Below are 18,820 nucleotides of genomic sequence, written 5' to 3'. Positions count from 1 at the left end.
GCCATTGTAAAAGGAATAAATGATGAACTCAAACAAATAAATTACCATATCTAGCCTCATCATGGTAGTGCCCGGCCATAATAATAGGTGGGTCATTGTTCTACTATCTTACTTTAGGACATGAATATTATGATTTACTAGATAACAATCCACCAATACAATGATTTGATTTCAAATACGTATGTAGGACGTAGGAAATTATTGCTTGCTAATTGCATTTGGAATGGAATGGTTAACAAGCCATACATGGACATATCTTTAGGATTATCTAGCTTCAAAATCAGCTTTAGGATTATATCCCTTATTAGAGTGAACATTCTTAAGAATGCCTCTAGAGTCATTTATGGACGGGGAGAAAAAGTACATTTCAAGACAGGTCACTATGTTCTAGTCTAACTCTAGGTGCCTTCAGTTGTTTGCATCCAAACCCAATAGGGCAGGTAGAAAAGCATGTCAATAAACTCGAACATAGTTGATATGAAGTGCTTCATATATTCTGCCAAATATCATTATACATTATATGACTTAAATTTGAATGAACACTAATAAGCTTCTTGGAAACTTCAAACAAATACAACCTTGCATTACGTTACAAGAAAGAATCGACCATCCTTCATGATAGAAAGTACGTAGAGGGACGTAAAACCTTGCATTGCGTTACAAGAAACGGTCATCCTGCATGAAAGAAAGTACGTAGAGAGACGTGCAACCTTGCATTACGTTACAAGAAAGAAACGACCATCCTACATGACAGAAAGTACGTAGAGGGACGTAAAACCTTGCATTACGTTAGAAGAAACAGTCATCCTTCATGAAAGAAAGTACATACAAAAATATGTGAAGCCTTGCATTACGTCACGAGAAACGGTCATCGTGCATGAAAGGAAGTACGTACAGAGACGTAAAACCTTGCATTACGTTACACGAAACGGTCACCCTACAAGGAAGGAACTACGTACACAGACGTAAAACCTTGCATTACGTTACAAGAAACAACCATCCTACATGAAAGGAAGTACGTACGGCGACACAAAAGGGAGCATGAAGGTCTTTATGACCCATGCAAATACTTACACGCTATAACATCTTAGCATGGCTTTATGAACACGTAGGGACTCAATCATGTCAATTTGGCCATACAAAAAATGAGCCGCGACACAATAAAAATTTGTTTGCTCTAGCTAGCGATGAGTGTAAACCGATATGTATTAAGCTTTCTAAACATAGCGTATCATGAATGTTTGGTGAATCGACTGATCCACATGCATAAAAGTTCATAGGCAGGCAATGGAAACACAAAGATACCAACATAGTCTTCTTTTTTAAAGGCCAACATAGTCTTTTAATAATCTTATTATGTAAACCAATTTATAAGGATTGTAATTTCTGAAACCTGGTTCCAACAATAATAGTAGGAAACATCGTTTATAGCAAGTATTAACCCGCGCAATATTGCTAATTGTGGCCAAGTGTCCAAAGTTAATACTAGCCATACCAACCAGCATGGTCATTAGATCAACATGTTTTATACACTACCAGGCTATGAGCATTATCATGCATGATTGTTTCCCAATTTACATTATACCATAAAAACACACCATCATCAGGTCCAAATGCCACAAGTGTCAGGTATCATCCAGGCTTGGGAGGAGGGAGTGGTTTGCGCTACTACGGGAGGAGGGCTGACAGCAAAGGGTGTAGTGTTCGCGGACCCGACCCGCTTGGCCTTAAATGGCTCCAGCTGTGCCCATCGGAGCCCAACAGAGCGCCAGTCTATCTAGAGTGCGGAGAGAGAAAGCGAGGAGGGGGGAGTGGTCATGGCCCCGACGATCGAGCGCCGTGTTTAAAATCGCCGGCCCTTAATTCCGCCCGCACCGGTTACTACTAGTACCACCACCACCCCGCCCGCTGCTGGCGCCGTGGAGCGGAGAGCGCGAGAAGGATAGGGACGAAGGGAGTGAGGGAGGGAGGAGGGAGAGGAGCGTCCAGCCAGCAGCGGCGGAGGAGCTAGCTGGTCCAATCGGCCGTTTCAACCCGGTGCAAAAATCGGCATACGGGAACAAAGATCGCGGGGGTGGCATCCGGGTGGCGAAGCAACGCCAGCGGATATCGCTCGCGGCTCGCCCTCTCGCGTGCTCATCCTCGAGGCCCGGCGCTGCTGCCGTTACCTCTCCGGCGCGTATAAATAGGCCCGGGGGCGAGCCCGGAGAGGCCACGCAGCGCAGAGTGCCAAGGTCTCTCTCCCCCTCCTTCCTCCTCCTGCTCATCCTCCGGTCCTCTCCTCCTAGCCGGCGAGCGAGCGAGAACCATGGACTTCGGGGATGACCAGGAGGGGGGATCCGAGAGCAACCAGCACCAGCACCACCAGCAGCAGAACCAGAACCAGCGGCGCAAGCGCTACCATCGCCACACGCCGCGCCAGATTCAGACGCTCGAGGCGTACGTAATCCTCTTAATCATGCGCCCCCTGCCTTAATTCTCGCCTTGTTTGCGATCTTAATTCTTGCCGCCGGTGATCGGTAGAGAGGAGTAATGGCGTCTGTCGTCCGTGTGTTGGCAGGATGTTCAAGGAGTGCCCCCACCCCGACGAGGCGCAGCGCGCCAATCTCAGCCGCGAGCTCGGCCTCGAGGCCCGCCAGATCAAGTTCTGGTTCCAGAACCGGCGCACGCAGATGAAGGTAAGTGGTGCCATCCATGGACTCGAATCTTTGGTTGCTCCAAGTTTCTCTCTTTTTCTTCTCTATGATCTGGTCTTGAATTGTTTCCTGAACGGGGCGGAATCTGTTTGTTGTGGATGGCATGGACATGGCAGGCACAGCACGAACGGCAGGACAACTGTTTCCTGCGGCAGGAGAACGACAAGATCCGGTGCGAGAACATCGCCATGCGGGAGGCGCTGAAGAATGTCATCTGCCCCACCTGCGGCGGCCCGCCCATCGCGGAAGACTACTTCGACGAGCAGAAGCTCCGGATGGAGAACGCGCGCCTCAAGCAGGAGCTCGACAGCGTCGCCGGCCTCACCGCCAAGTACCTCGGCCGCCCCTTCACGCAGCTGCCGCAGGGGACGCCGCAGATGAACGTCTCCTCGCTCGACCTCTCCATGGGCGGGGTGCCAATGGGCGGCGTGCCGATGGGCGGAGGGCACCACCAGCAGTTCGGCGGCGGCCTGTCGCTGGACCTCGACCTCCTCAGCGGGGCTGGCCTGGGCATGCCGTTGTCGGACATGCCGACCATGCATCTGCCGGCGCCCGTGACTGAAAAGGAGCGCCCCTTGTTGGCCAAGATGGCCACGCGGGCCATGGACGAGTTGATCCGGCTCACCCAGCAGGGCGACAACGTCTGGGTCAAGATCCCCGGCGGCGACGGCCGGGAGACCATCGACGTCCAGGCGTACGACTCCATCTACTCCAAGCCCGGCAGCAGCAACTTCCGCGCCGGAGACATCCGCGTCGAGGGCTCCCGGGACTCGGCAATCGTGTGCATGAGCCCCGTCAACCTCGTCGAAGTGTTCATGGACCCGGTGAGTCTTCCAGCCATCCCCTCTAACCGTTCGACCGATTGCCCTTCAATTCTTGATCGACTAGTTCTGAACTGACTGTTTGCTGCTGGCTGCTGCAGAGCAAGTTCATGGAGTTCTTCCCAAGCATCGTGTCCCACGCGCGGATCACTGACCCCCTCGTCAATGGCCTGAACGGGAGGAACGAGTCCCTCGTCATGGTAACGCCGTCGAATCCGTTCCTTTCTCTTCATAGAATCTTAATCAGTCGCGATCTGACATAACGGTGTTGGGTGTGCAGATGTACGAGCAGCTCCAGTTCATGACGCCGGCCGTCCCGACCCGCGAGTTCAGCTTCCTCCGCTACTGCCGGCAGATCGACCAGGGCATGTGGGCCATCGCCGACGTCTCCGCGGACATGCAGCGCGAGGCCCACTACGGCGCGCCGCCGCCGCGCTCCCGCCGCCTCCCGTCCGGCTGCCTCATCGCCGACATGACCAATGGCTACTCCAAGGTCAGTCAGCAGCGAACCAACGACCCATCAGTCCATCGGCCTCTCTCCTGTGTAGCATGCTGTGCTTCTGAGAGTTGTTCTGACATGGACATTGTTTTGTTGGCAGGTGACCTGGGTCGAACACATGGAGATCGAGGACAAGAGCCCGATCGGCCCCCTGTACCGCGACATCGTGCAGAGCGGCGCCGCCTTCGGGGCGCACCGCTGGGTCGCCGCGCTGCACCGCGCCTGCGAGCGCTACGCTTCCTCACTCGAGGTGCCCGGCGTGATGCACGGCGAGACCACCGGAGGTACCCCGATGGGCCCTTAAACCCCAAGCAAGAGCGTTTTTGTTGTTTTGTTTTGTTCTAATCTAACCATGATGGTGGATGTTGTTGACAGTGACGGCCGAAGGGAGACGCAGCATGATGGCGCTGTCGCAGCGCATGGTGAGCAGCTTCTGCGGGGGCATGACGGCGTCGCCGCAGCACCAGTGGACGACCATGCCCGGCGCCGCCGGCAACGAGGTGTGCGTGCGCGTGTCCATGAACCAGGGCGCCCAGCCGGGGCATCCCAACGGCGTGGTGCTCGGCGCCGCCACCTCCGTCTGGCTCCCCGTCCCCGCCGACCACGTCTTCGGCTTCCTCCGCGACGAGAACACGCGCACCCAGGTTCGTTCTGCTTAACTCCCTACGTTCACGCACCACACTACACTGTTACGGTTGTTATCACTTGTCACGTACGTAGTACCGGGTGACACACGCCATTGACGCCATGTCTCTCGCCGTTGATGTGCATGCAGTGGGACGTCCTGTGCAAGGAGAATTCGGTGCAGCCGGTGTCGCGCATCCCCAACGGCCCCAATCCCGGGAACTGCATCACCCTGCTGCGGGTAATGACTAATGACTTGACGAGGCGATAATGCTCCGTCGCCATTGAATTGCTGCATTAACACTGTGGATAGTATTTGCGTTAATGGCGTCCGATACTGGCAACTTTTTGAATCGCAGGCCCTGAGCCCGAGCCAGGCTCCCCAAGGTGGCCAGGCCACCATGCTGGTGCTGCAGGAGAGCTGCACGGACACGTCGGGGTGCTCCATGGTGGTTCACTCGCCCATCGACATCCCGGCGGCCAACATGATGATGAGCGGCGCCGACCCGTCGGGCATCCCGCTGCTGCCCTCGGGGTTCGCCATCTGGCCCGCGGGCGTGGGCGGCGGCGCGTCCACCAGCGCCGCCGCCACCCCGATGGCGGCCGGGTGCATCGTCAGCGTCGCCTTCCAGATCCTCATCAGCAGCCTGCCGTCGTCCAAGCTCAACGCCGAGTCCATCGCCACCGTCAACAACCTCGTCAGCACCACCGTCCAGAACATCAAGGCCGCCCTCAACTGCGTCTAGCCGCCATGGGCGTCCATCCACCATCCATCCGAGCTAAGCTAGAGTGTTCGTCTAGTGCTTCTGACGAGGGAGAGAGAGAGAGAGAGCAGTTGGTTGGTGCGTTGAATGCTCGCATTCATGCGTTCCACCTGCTGTTGCTGCGGCATCTCAAGCCGACGCAACTCTCTCTCTCTCTCTCTCTTTCTCCTTCCGTCCGTCCGTCCATCCATCCAATCCATCCATGCGTCCACCATCACACCATCCCATTGCATGTTTAGGCTTCGTTCGTTCGTCAGTCTTCGTTTTGGATTTCCATTAGCGTAATTTTACAGGATATTTCCCACCTTAAACTAGTTGATGCATGCATATGCGTCGTCAGGTCAGTCAGTCAGTGAGTGAGTCAGTCAGAGTCAGAGAGATCAGCAATCAGAAAGAGAGATATGATAGGCGCCTTTGACAGTGAGAGAGTCAAGAACGAACCATTGCTGCTTGTCCCTTTCTTCCTCCTCGTGCCGCCGCAGCACCGCCACCATTGTCCCATTTTTCCTCCTATGTGTTGGTGCTGTGCGTGTGTGTGCGGCAGAGAATAGGGGAGGGGGTAGGGGGTGAAATGCATGGTTCGGGTATTGACTTGGCTCCATCAATGTACAGCCTTGAATGAACATTCATTTCGGTTATAAATGGAAAAGAAAGAGATCTGGTTAAAGTTTTATGGATGAGATGATGCGCTCGATCTTGCTCTTGCCAGCACCCCCGCTTGCTTTCTTTCTTTTTCATGTGCCTCATTTATATCATAAGGATCATAATACAAGCCACGTACATACCGACCTGACAAAACTGAAAAGGCAACAGAACGCTAGGCTTTGCACACAAAAACACCAGCCAAGAAGTAAAAATTACAAATAAGACTGAAGAATCTTCTGAGCTTGACAACGTCCGTCACCTGCCTCTGGCACCACCATCGCAGCTACCAAAGGAGAAAATGACGGATCACCTCCACACCCGAGCTCGACGCGGCTCCATCGCTGATATGCAGCTTTGCGGACCTCCAAGGTGGCTCGCCAATAAAAGCGAAGCCATTGCCGTTGAACGAATCAGACCGGGGCAACACCACGGACACGCCATCGAACTCCAGATCTGGCACCCCCGCCCAACTAAGATGTTGGAGAAGGAAACCATACCTGTTTGGCACGAACTACGAACCCAGATCCACCATCTTCCAGATACCGTCGATGCAGACCACAATCTGCATCCGCTCGTGGACTACCTCCCAAGCTCCACGCCGGCGTTGGAGCAAACGCCATTGCAATGGCGGAGCACGAGGACACATATCCACCACGAGGATGCCGCCGCCGCCTCACCATCCTTGCTTAAACAGACTGGTTTCCAAACCCACCCCAAAAACGGATCGCCTCGTTGGGAAAGGATCTGAAGATTTATTAGTCGGCACCGCCATCGCCATTGTCAAAGTCATGACGATGAACAACCGAAAATCCTAAAAAACTAATGCCTAAAACAATCCACACGCGTGGATCTGGCGATCCCCTCACCACCGACGATCGAGGTCGTCGGCGGAGGGGAGCCGCCGGAGGACGGCGGCGGAGGAAGGCGCCCTGGCGGCAGGAGGCGAGATCGCCTTTCTTTCTTCTCCTGGAAGAAAGAAAACGCTGTAATGGAATCCCGCTTGCTTTCCTGGCCCGGCCTCTTACTATTACACTGCCTGTATTCGTACTCCTGTACTGCCACAAGTCTACTGCTGCTCTCATCGCTTGCTACTCGCTTGCTCCTATGTGTATGCAGCAACGGCCCCAGCCCAGCTTGTTGTCGTTGGTCGATCGATCGTCGTGTCGAAGAGACCAGCCAACCAACCGAAGCAGCAGCTCGTTTCGTGTATATGTAGACAGACGTGTCTGCGTCACGGAGCGAGCACATGCGACACGCCCAACAACCGATTCGGGCGTACGCCATGCGTCGAGCGGCCATGCATGCGCACGCCGCCGTGCTGTGCTGATGATCGGCGGAGGGCCACGCGCTTTAAACATTGTTTTAAATAGCGTTTACAAAAGGTCTTGCCCTAAAAGATTTTGGTCCAAATAAATGAACAAACATTTTAAATAGCGTGCTATAGCTATAGCACGCTATAGCTTAGCATTTGGAAGAGGTCCGCCGTCAAGATGCTTAGTGCGCTATTTAAAACTATGGCTTTAAGTACGTCTCCAAGGGCGCGCGTGTGTGAGTGAGCTCGGAGGGAGGGAGGAGGGGCGCCCGCTCCCTATCTGGCGGCCGTACGTAGGTACGCGCGAGCAGCCTGGTAACCATCCCCACCTCACTTAACTGCGCCATTGATGCACGCCCGCCCCTGCCTGCCGTCCGCGGAGGAGGAGGAGCTGTTCCGTTCCCTTCCCGCGCTAGCCAGCTGCTTGATCGACGCCCGCTATGCATTCCATGGCTTGATGGCGCGCCTCCGGCTCGCTCGCTCCCGCCGCCGCCGGGACCAAATAAGTCCCGACCTACTCTACATCGCGGCTTAACTAGTAAGCACCACCACTGCACTGCACTGCACTGCTAGATAGCTTGCACATACTCACTCCCACGCATGCACAAAAAGAAAATAACACATGCGTGCACTATGCAGATCGATATGCATGCATGCATCGATCACTCTAGCAAAAACTTGCATGCCATGGTGGCCATGTGTACTCCCTATGTTCAAATATAAGCTGTTCCATTTTCTGTTGTGTTTTAATGTGTTTGTCCACTCATTTCAGTACGTGTGTAGTTCATATTAAAATATTAAAAATGTTACTGATTGTGAACTCATATTAGGCTATTTACATAGAGGAATGAAAAAAATCACGGAAAACCAAAAAATCTTTAAAGAAAATAAGATCCATGGGCACTAGCACTCAGGAGATAATTTTATAGAAGAAGCCCACCTAGGTGAGATCGCGGAAATTCGCTCCCGACGGCAGTCGAACCCCTGTCTGCAAGTTAGCACCGATGTGCCCTTGCCACTAGGCTGTTGAATTTTATATTTATGATATGTTGAGATCCATGGGCACTAGCATTAACAAGAATTGAAAAATCTTATATTTGTAAACTATGCAAGGAGTATATATAACGCAGTTTTTGGGGGGCTTGGTCGTTTCGGGGAACGTCTTCGTTCCGGGGGCTCTTGGTCATTTTGGGCTTCTTGTTGCGCTGGAGAATATGCGTACGACGGTATTGAATGAGGGGGCCTTAACTCTCGCCATACCACGCTGTTGCGGCAGCGAAAGCGTAGAGCTCCTACAGAGTAGTTGTCACTTGTCATTGTCCCTGCCCATCTCTTCGCAGAGCAACCGGCCCAAGTTCCCCTTTTCTTTCTAAATAATTTTCCTCCCATGCTCTGGGATTTACACAAGTATTTGCACTGTGCGCCACGCTATACATATGGCATGAAAAACAATCGCCGCTGATGGCTTTATGATATCTTGTCAAAGCATTTTCTTGCCCCATGCAATTATCTCGTCTTGACCATTCTCCTGGCTCCCTGGAGGAGTAGTAAAAGAGGAGAAAATTAAGTTGATTCGACGGGAGACACGGGGTAGTTAATGGCGACGCATGCAAGGCGTCAACTAGAACACTGTTTGGCAACACGGATTGTCCACGAGAAAAACTCTGCATAAATGCCCCGGCCCGGTCGATCGATGAGAAGTTGAGAACCACGGGCACCTCCTGCACCACGCGTGCTGTGGCCGTGCGCGGACAAGCTGGACTCGCCGAAATCGGCGCAGCTCCATCGCCGCCGTGTGCCGGCGGAGAGTGCTAGCGTTATGGGCCGGTGTGGGACCTTGGTCTACGTCGGAGTGTAGTATCTTTTTTTTAGGGTCGGAGTCTAGTATCTTTCATATGGATCACAAAGAGGTAGGAACAATCGGACAGCGATTGGGGAGAGCAACTAGTTAACAAGCCTCGCAACGATCAGCGTCACTTGGCGCGCTCTCAGCCATTCGTCACATGCGCGCTCTGAACGCTCCCTTCAGATTTTATTTTTTTATTTTTCCACACATGTTTTCGGCTTTTTAAACAGTTTTTTTGGGTTTTTTCGACGTTTTGGTTTCCCCCGTCTTTCTTAACTTTTCGATCAAAAAACAAATTTCGTAAAAAAAAATTTTGCTCCAAAAAACGCGTTTTTTTTCTTTCGCGAGAGTCACGGTTTTTCTTTTGCGAGAAGCACGGTTGTGCTTTAGCGAGAGTCACGGCCATGCCTTCCGGAAACGAAAAAAACGCGTTTTCTGTTTTTTTCTTTCGCGAGAGTCACGGTTTTGCTTCCGCGAGAGGCACGGTTGTGCTTTTGCGAGAGTCACGGCCGTGCCTCTCGGAAAGGGAAAAAATACGCGTTTTCTGTTTTTTTTCTTTCGCGAGAGTCACGGTTTTGCTTCCGCGAGAGGCACGGTTGTGCTTTCGTGAGAGTCACGGCCGTGCCTCTCGGAAAGGGAAAAAAATACGCGTTTTCTGTTTTTTTTCTTTCACGAGAGTCACGGTTTTGCTTCCGCAAGAGGCACTGTTGTGCTTTCGCGAGAGTCACGGTCGTGCCTCTCGGAAACGAAAAAAAACGCGTTTTTTGTTTTTTTCCTTCCACGAGAGTCACGGTTTTGCTTCCACGAGAGGCACGGTTGTGATTTCGTGAGAGGCACGGGCGTGCCTCTTTCAGAAAGGGAAAAAATCCGTGCTCCCGGTTCGGTTTTTTCGTCCGTTTTTTTTCGTGAAAAAAAGTTCGTCAAAACCTATCAACATGGGATCTAGTTTTGAAGATCTCGACGCGAGGAATCCAACAGTGCAAACGGTTCGAGATTTGGACGCACGGTTTAAGAGATAAAACATTTTGAATAAACGGATCTACGGAAAAAGGGGAAACTCCCAGGTTGCGACAAGTGGCGCGCTGCATGTGCGCCACCTGTCGCGACCTGGGAAGGTGGAGTGTTCTTTGCAACGAGTACTCCTTAATTAGTGATTTTGGCGATTGGGACATCTCCATGTGTTAATTATATGATAGGAGTTTCTTTCTCCGAAAAAGACCAAAGGCCATGTATCAAAATCGACCAACACTTATAAGACCATCCTTATAGAAATCAAGAAAGCTAACTTCCAGTCAACTGGAAGTTAGCCACACATCCGTATGATTCTGGAGCCGCTCGATCCGCTTCTGCTCCCGCGCGTAAAAATAGCTCCAGAAAAATAGTGCCACTACTGGATTCAAACACACAACCAGGTGGTTGTGGCCACAACGCACTACCAGCTGAGATGACTATCTGTTCTGTTTCTTTTGCAGATTAATTGGTATTTCTACCTTAGTAAATGAGAGCGAGAAAGAAAAACCACAACGCCTTTGATGAGAAGAACAAAACCATTTGCTTCAAGTTTTTTAAAGGACCGATGCAACTTGTTTTGTACTCCACCTGTTTCTTTTTTGTAGTGATGAATATTTTCTAGAGAAATAAATGTTTCACACCTATAGAATTTGAACAATAGTCTTTTTCTGGTGAGTCATCCCTCGGTAAATTCTCTGTAATGAGCCTAATAATTATACGCACCACAAACCTGATAGCTTATGTACAAATATCATGGTAGCTTTTTTGACCAAAAAAAACTAGCGTAAACACACCCTCGATAACCTTTTTTATGAATAGCATGGTAACTCACACATCGTATACCTGATAACTTATGCACCAAGGTCCTAGTAACTTCAGCGACCGGGCGAGGGGGGGGGGGAGTTGATCAAATATACCCTGATAACTTTTCTATGAATAGCATGGTAACTCACACATTGCGGACCTGATAACTTATGTACCCCAGTCCGGGTAACTTTGGCGGCCGAAGGGGGGGAGTTGATGAATTTTTTTGTGAATAGCATGCTAACTCACACATTGCGGACCTGATAACTTATGTACCCCAGTCCTGGTAACTTTGACGGCCAAAGGGAGGGGGGCGTTGATGAACTTTTATGTGAATAGCATGGTAACTCACACATCGCGGACCTGATAACTTATGCACCCCATCGTGGTAACGTTGGCAACGTGGGGGGGGGGAGTTGTTGAAATATCCCCTCGGTAGCTTTTGTGTCAATAGCATGGTAACTCACACATTGTAGACCTAATAACTTATGTACCCCGGTCCTGGTAATTTTGGCGACGGGGTGGGGGGAATTGATGAAATATCCCCTCGGTAACTTTTTGTGTGAATAGCATGGTAACTCACACATCGCAGACCTGATAACTTATGTACCGGCCCTGTTAACTTTGGCGACCGGGATGGGGGTGGGGAGTTTTTGAAACATATCATGGTAACATATGTGCAAATAACATGATATTTTACACATCGAAGACATGTTAACTTATGTACACCACATGGCAACTTTGACCCAGGAGAAAAAAATAGTTGAAACATACCACGACAACTTTAGTAAATACTAGCACGGTAATTTACGGTCCGTGATCCTGTTAACTTTATGCACAAAACACCGTGATAACTTGTTCAAACTCGAAGCAAAAATGCATGACACATACACACTGAACACATTTTGGAAAGCCACCTATCCTAAAGAACCCTAAAAGAAAGTCATGGAGGAGCCCCTCTATACATTCACATCGTATAGTACATCATCATTTATGCAGTGGAATAAAATTCAGAAAAATACCTCTCCTTTTGTCATCTGACAATGGTGAGAAAGAGTTTTAGAAGATTTTGTTTTCAAGTATTAAACAACAGTGTAGGTTGGTGTAATACTTTTTTTTCTCAATTCGCGTTTTTATTATTGTGAAACTAATCGATCGGGGGAGAACGGAAGAAGCGGGAGCCATTGAGGGAGATCGTCCGCACCTGTCGCTAAAATCCTGCCGTCCAGAAGTTAGTCACGTCCTATAGAAATTAAAAATGCCATGTCGGTCTTTGAGGTTTTCGACATCGTCTTGCTCTTGCACTTACCGACAACACAAGGTGGGCTGAGCTCGATGTCCCCTTCAGACCTCTCAAAACTATCAGATCTAGGGAAACATTGTTGACATGGTGGTCGGGAAGTCATTGGCCGGAGCCATAAGTTGCCGGCGATAGCGATCTTAGAAACAAGTCGCCCCCCCCCTGAGAAGAAGCAACGAAGAGGGCTAGCCAACCATCCCAGATCTGGCCAGACATATCTAGGGAGACATACCATCGCAAGCTTCGAGCCGACGCCAAACTGCATAAATGTTATCGGTCAGAGAAGGAGTCAGAGGACAAATACACGAAGCAACGGTTTTCGCTCCATCGGAAGACACCTTTGAAGACCACCTACATAACACTAAAACACAGCTGGATAGCCACTCCAGAAGTACAACGACTAGATGATATCACATCCTCCTCTACACCGCCTGAAAGAACATGCGGTGCCCCCATGTTTGGTTTTGGTAATTGATGACAATCTCTATGGACTAATGGTTGCCTTGAGTTATATTTGAAGGATTTGTCCATAGGCTTTTCTTGAAGTCCATGTGTTGGTTTCAAGGAGTTTATGTGGTGACCAAGGTGTTATTAAGGAATTATCCAAAGATTGGTCATGAGTTTATGTGGTGACCAAGGTGTTATTAAGGAATTATCCAAAGATTGGTCATGTGAGAGTAGAACTTATTGCAAGCATGTCTTGAAGAAGAAGATTGTGTGATCATTCATGTTTACCTTCAAGACATCATCCAAATGAAGAGAGTTGGAAAGAGTCAAGGTTGATCAAGACTAAGTCAAGAGTGAATCAAGTTGATCAACACACAAAGCGCACAAGATGTACCGAGAGGGATCAAGCGATCCCATGGTGTGGTAAGCATTGTCGATTACGCTTTGTGTACTAACCCATGATCTTTGTGAGAGTTCTTTGTGGGGTTAGGTTGCGGTGTGCAAGTTCAAGTGAAGCATCATGAAGAGATCAAATGCTTGAAGCTTGCCGTCCATTGTGGCGACAATGGACTTATGAAGATGTTGCGGTGCGCAAGTTCAAGTGAAGCATCATGAAGAGATCAAATGCTTGAAGCTTGCCGTCCATCGTGGTGACAATGGACTAGTGAAGATGTGCGGAAGAGTGGCTCACCCATAGTGGAGTATGGGGGAGCAATCAACTAGTCTTCATCGAGCCAACACAACCAAGAAAGGTGGTCCAACTTGAGGGAGTCAAGATCGTCATCATCTAGCTCAAGTGGACCATGTGCAAGGCAAAGGTTTGCTCTTGATAGGTTTTCTATTTTACCGGTCTCATGATGGTAGTTGGGAGACCGGGTTATAGGATCGATTGCCGTACTATCAAGGGGGGCTCTCGATGAGTAGCTTGATCGTATCGTTCATAGAGAGCTCAAACCATTGCATCCTTGCATCATCTTTGTTGGTTCTTGTTTGGTTCTTCTCTTTGTGAGTTTTGGAGCTTATGGTCATCTTGATGACAAGCTCGAGTTCATCGAAAACGGAGTTCACTCGCATCTTCTATGATGTTTTCGATGTTGGAAGTTATGCCGGTTCTTCTCGGTTGGAGGTTTCACTCCTCTATTTTTTTGGCATACCTCCCCTGCCTCTTCTTACTATAACCAGTCGCTGTTTTGATGCTACTCGTCTTTCTCAATCCAACAAGCTTGAGTTTGCTCAATTCGGAGCTCATATGCAGAAGTTATGGCAGTTTTGGTTTCCTAGCGGTAGTACCGCGGCCAGAGCGGCAGTACCGCTTATCACCCCAAGCGGTAGTACCGCTGTCCAAAGCGGTAGTACCGCCTATGGCCATAAGCGGTAGTACGGCTACGGTTCCGCGCTGGTACCGCCTCGATTTTGGGTCTTGCATTTTTCGTGTCGAGTTTTGCAGTAGTTGCACGGCAGTAAGGCACGGCAGTTCCACCTATAAGCGGTAGTACCGCCCTGATGGGCGGTAGTACCGCCTATAAGCGGTAGTACCGCTCCGGTCGGGCGGTAGTACCGCTGCTGCATTTTTGGTCCCGTGTTCTGCTCCTCCAGCGGTAGTACCGCTGGGGTGCGCGGTAGTACCGCTTATAAGCGGTACTACCGCCCCAAGGTTCATGTTTGGTTGCTCCTTTTCCCTGCTTCTTCCGCCAGAGCGGTAGTACCGCTCGTGGAGCGGTAGTACCGCTCGTGTGCGGGCTGAGCACATAACGGTTGGATTTTTCCCCTTCTATAAAAGGGGGTCTTCTTCCCCATTGAACCTTATCCTTTGAGCTCGTGTTCTTCCCCCATTGTTGACCTTCTTCGAGCTTGCTAACTCTCAATCCCTCCATGGATTCTTGCTAGTTTTTGAGGGAAAAGAGAGAGGAGATCTAGATCCACATTTCCACCAATCACTTTCTCCTCTTTGTGAGGGGAACCCCTTGGATCTAGATCTTGGAGTTCTTGGTGTTCTCCTTCTTGTTCTTCCTCTCATTTTCTTCCCTAGCATTAGTTGCTTCGGTGGGATTTGAGAGAGAAGGACTTGGGCACTCCGTGTGCCCTTGCCATTGCATTTGGTGCATCGGTTTGAGTTCTCCACGGTGATACGTGGAAGTTACAAGTTGAGAAGCTTATTACTCTTGGGTGCTTGGTGCCCTTGAGCTTGTTCCTCTTGGGTGCTTGGGCGCCCTAGACGGTTGGTGGTGTTCGGAGCTCAATCATTGTGGTGTAAAGCTCCGGGCAAGCGTCGGGGTCTCCAATTAGGTTGTGGAGATCGCCCCGAGCAATTTGACGGGTACCGGTGACCGCCCCCAAGGGTTGCCAAAGTGTACGGGTTCGGTGACCGCCCCCAAGGGTTGCCATTTGTACGGGTTCGGTGACCGCCCTCAAGGGTCCCTTAGTGGAATCACGGCATCTTGCATTGTGCGAGGGCGTGAGGAGATTACGGTGGCCCTAGTGGCTTCTTGGGGAGCATTGTGCCTCCACACCGCTCCAAACGGAGATTAGCATCCGCAAGGGTGTGAACTTCGGGATACATCGTCGTCTCCGCGTGCCTCGGTTATCTCTTACCCGAACCCTTTACTTACGCACTTTACTTTGTGATAGCCATATTGTTTCTTGTCATATATCTTGCTATCACTTAGTTGTTTATCTTGCTTAGCATAAGTTGTTGGTGCACATAGGTGAGCCTAGTTGTTGTAGGTTTTGTGCTTGTCAAATTAACCGCTAGGTTTATTCCGCATTTGTTCAAGCCTAAACCGTAATTATTTTAAAGCGCCTATTCACCCCCCTCTAGGCGACATCCACGATCTTTCACCGCCGATGAGGTGGATCAGGAGTCGGGGAAACTTATTCTTGATCTGCACCACACAGGCATCACCACTCTGGTGTTGCTGCCGAGAAACGAAAGTGTAATCCTAAGAGATCTAACTAAAGTATCACAACGCACATCTGGGGTCCACATCCCCTCCTGCTGCCGAAGCAGGAGGCGGCGGAGGAGGGGAGTCATGGCCTCGCTGGTGGAGAGTAGTGGAGTTCTGGCGGCTAGGGTTTCTGGAGAGGGAGGTGGCCTGGAAAAGGAACATGATTTTATTTGTCCCACTAATTATGAGCAGGAGTTAGGGTTGTAAACTAATCGAGGTTAGAGCACGTAGTGTAAGCCCAGCCGATTGATTATGTGTTTACATTAGAATCAGAAGCTGATATGTATCGACATAAGCATACATAAATGCATTTTTAAGGATAAAGGAGAGAAAATGAAGGTTTTCGTATGAAACCATTGCAAATATTCCGTGTTTAAGCCAAACTCCTATGTGACATACGAGAGACGAATTAGCCCAGGGCGCCTCATACCTTGCTTGTACTAACAATCTTGAGTCGATTTTGAGCCACTTTTAAGCCAGCCAAACAATAGATTTTGTTTTCAATCTCTACCATTACTATGACTAAAGTTTTCATGATCTATTTTTCATACATTTGTTTGCATGCAAAAGCCTAAATTATCTCACTTGTAGGCTATTCAAGGTAGTGAATTATTGCATTCTAAACTAAAATGCTAAATATTTCATTCTACATATTGAAACTAATATACCTATTATTGCATAACCAATCCAGTTCAACGTCAAGAATTGCATATATCCAACCGCCAAAGATCTTGGAGTGGAAATCACAAAGTTTAACTAATATCTACTTTAGGTCTGCACAAGGAGATCCCTCCATTCATTTTGACTCATCGCATAATTTTGTTGTGTTCTGGTTTGTGCCTTATCCATCTGGAGCAATGCATGTGTTGCATGTGGACTCCAACTGAAGAACCAACAGTTCGGCCACAACTCGGGACTAATGCATGTACTGCATGCAACTCATCCTCACCCTTTCTTGTTATGAAGGTTATGCACAAACTAAAAGGGAGGGGGAGTAATATACATATGTAGAAGAAGAAACCAGGTCTTCTTTTCCTTCTTCAATGTCAAGCCCCCAAAAGGAAGAGTGTGGGAGGCTGGAGAGGAAGACAAGCTGAAGAAGCTAGGCAACATAGATGAGGAGAACCTTGAGGAACAATGTCAGTTAGAGTATATGCCAGAATTAATCTCACATACGTATTTTACACGAATGAGCACGAGCATGAGTTTGCATCATGCAACGGAAAAATGCGGGCTTGTCGTTAGCACTTATGAGGTGCCCTACTCATACGGCAACTGAGTTGGCATCGTTGAGAATCTTGGGGTATTATAGGTGTTTTAGGGCATGCGTAGCTCTATCCACTAGCGTGTGTTGCAGTTACATCTTTCCATATGTTTCTGCCAACCGTGAAGCATGTTAATAAAGTGCACTAGTGTAAGGTGTGTTGTTTTGGCGTGCCAACCAAGGCACAAAATTGAGGAGAATTTATGATAGAATTGCCCTTTACTAATTTGGTGGTTAGCAGCACCACAATAGACAAATAACCCTGAGTAGGGAATCCCCAGACACCCGAAAATGTCGTCCAACAATTTCATTGCGTGAGAGATCTCCTACTCGCCTTCTATGCCCATGCACACAACATCTTTCAGGAAATTAGCACTATGTGGAAATGGAAGAGATATACATTTTGGTTTTTTCACTAACAAACCGAGAAGGTGAAACATACGTATGTGTTCATCATTTTTTTCCTAACCAGAGCTCGGGTGGCTGCTACTTCTTGAGCTTGCATTGATTTTTCCTTGAAGAGGAAAGGGTGATGCAGCAAAGTAGAGATAAGTATTTCCCTTAGTTAAGAACCAAGGTATCAATACAGTAGGAGGCACAAGCAAGCCCCCAATATATGCACCTGCACAAACTAACAAACACTTGCACACAACGCGAAAAAGGGGTTGTCAATCCCTTCACGGTCACTTGCAAGAGTGAGATCTAATAGAGATAGATTTAATAGACAAGTAAAAAGCAAAATAAAGTAAACACAAATAAATTGCAGCAAGGTATTTCTGGGTTTTAGTTTTATAGATCTGAAAATATATGATGGAAATAGACCCGAGGGCCATAGGTTTCACTAGAGGCTTCTCTCTTGAAGAAAACATACGGTGGGCAAACAAATTAATGTTGAGCAATTGATAGAAAAGCGCAAAGTTATGACAATATCTAAGGCAATGATCATGAATATAGGCATCACGTCCGTGACAAGTAGACCGACTCTTGCCTGCATCTACTACTATTACTCCACACATCGACCGACTCTTACCTGCATCTGATGACCCACAAGTATAGGGGATCAATCATAGTCCTTTTGATAAGTAAGAGTGTCGAACCCAACGAGGAGTAGAAGGAAATGACAAGTGGTTTTCAGCAAGGTATTTTCTGCAAGCACTGAGATTGTCGGTAACAGGTAGTTTGATAGCAAGATAATTTGTAACGAGCAAGTAACGGTAACAGTAAGTAAAGTGGAGCAAGGTAGCCCAATCCTTTTGTGGAAAAGGACAAGCCAAAATGGTCTCTTATAATAGGCAAAGAGTTCTTGAGGGTACACGGGAATTTCATCTAGTCACTTTCATCATGTTGGTTTGATTCGTGTTCGCTACTTTGATGATTTGATATGTGGGTGGACCGGTGCTTGGGTGCTATTCTTACTTGAACAAACCTCTCACTTTTGATTAACCCCCTCGCAAGCATCCTCAACTACGAGAAAAGTATTAAGATAAAATCTAACCATAGCATTAAACTTTTGGATCCAAATCGGTCCCTTACGAAGTAGCGCATAAACTAGGGTTTAAGCTTGTGTCACTCTAGCAACCCATCATTTAATAACGAATCCACAATGCATTCCCTTAGGCCCAAAGGTGGTGAAGTGCCATGTAGTCGGTGTTCACATGACACCACTAAGGGAATCACAACATACATATCATCAAAATATCGAACACATATCAAGTTCACATGATTACTTGCAACAAGATTTCTCCCGTGACCTCAAGAACAAAACTAAATAATCACAAATGATAATCATGCTCAATATCAGAGGGGTATTAAATAGCATAATGGATTTGAACATATAATATT

At 48.7% G+C, this 18,820-nt stretch overlaps 1 protein-coding gene across 1 annotated transcript; it reads left to right on the top strand.

Moving 5' to 3' along the window:
* The first annotated feature begins 1,774 nt into the window (after window positions 1-1,774).
* On the top strand, window positions 1,775-6,086 carry LOC123167931 (homeobox-leucine zipper protein ROC8). The gene is made up of 9 exons (XM_044585788.1): window positions 1,775-2,439; window positions 2,561-2,678; window positions 2,813-3,520; window positions 3,619-3,717; window positions 3,798-4,010; window positions 4,117-4,300; window positions 4,392-4,660; window positions 4,792-4,881; window positions 5,000-6,086. Exons 1-9 carry the CDS (start codon window positions 2,309-2,311, stop codon window positions 5,384-5,386), a joined length of 2,199 nt encoding a protein of 732 aa, XP_044441723.1. The 5' UTR covers window positions 1,775-2,308; the 3' UTR covers window positions 5,387-6,086.
* The last annotated feature ends 12,734 nt before the right edge of the window (window positions 6,087-18,820 follow it).

Source organism: Triticum aestivum, chromosome 7D (genome assembly GCF_018294505.1).
Source record: "Triticum aestivum cultivar Chinese Spring chromosome 7D, IWGSC CS RefSeq v2.1, whole genome shotgun sequence".
Taxonomy (NCBI): Eukaryota; Viridiplantae; Streptophyta; class Magnoliopsida; order Poales; family Poaceae; genus Triticum; species Triticum aestivum.
Note: the sequence above shows the minus strand (reverse complement) of the source record. Positions and strands in the feature narration are given on the sequence as shown.

Coding starts and splice junctions, on each gene's coding strand:
- LOC123167931 (XM_044585788.1), top strand. CDS start 2,309: ATGGACTTCGGGGATGACCAGGAGGGGGGATCCGAGAGCAACCAGCAC. Junction 2,440..2,560: donor CAGATTCAGACGCTCGAGGC/GTACGTAATCCT, acceptor GTGTGTTGGCAG/GATGTTCAAGGAGTGCCCCC. Junction 3,521..3,618: donor TCGAAGTGTTCATGGACCCG/GTGAGTCTTCCA, acceptor TGGCTGCTGCAG/AGCAAGTTCATGGAGTTCTT.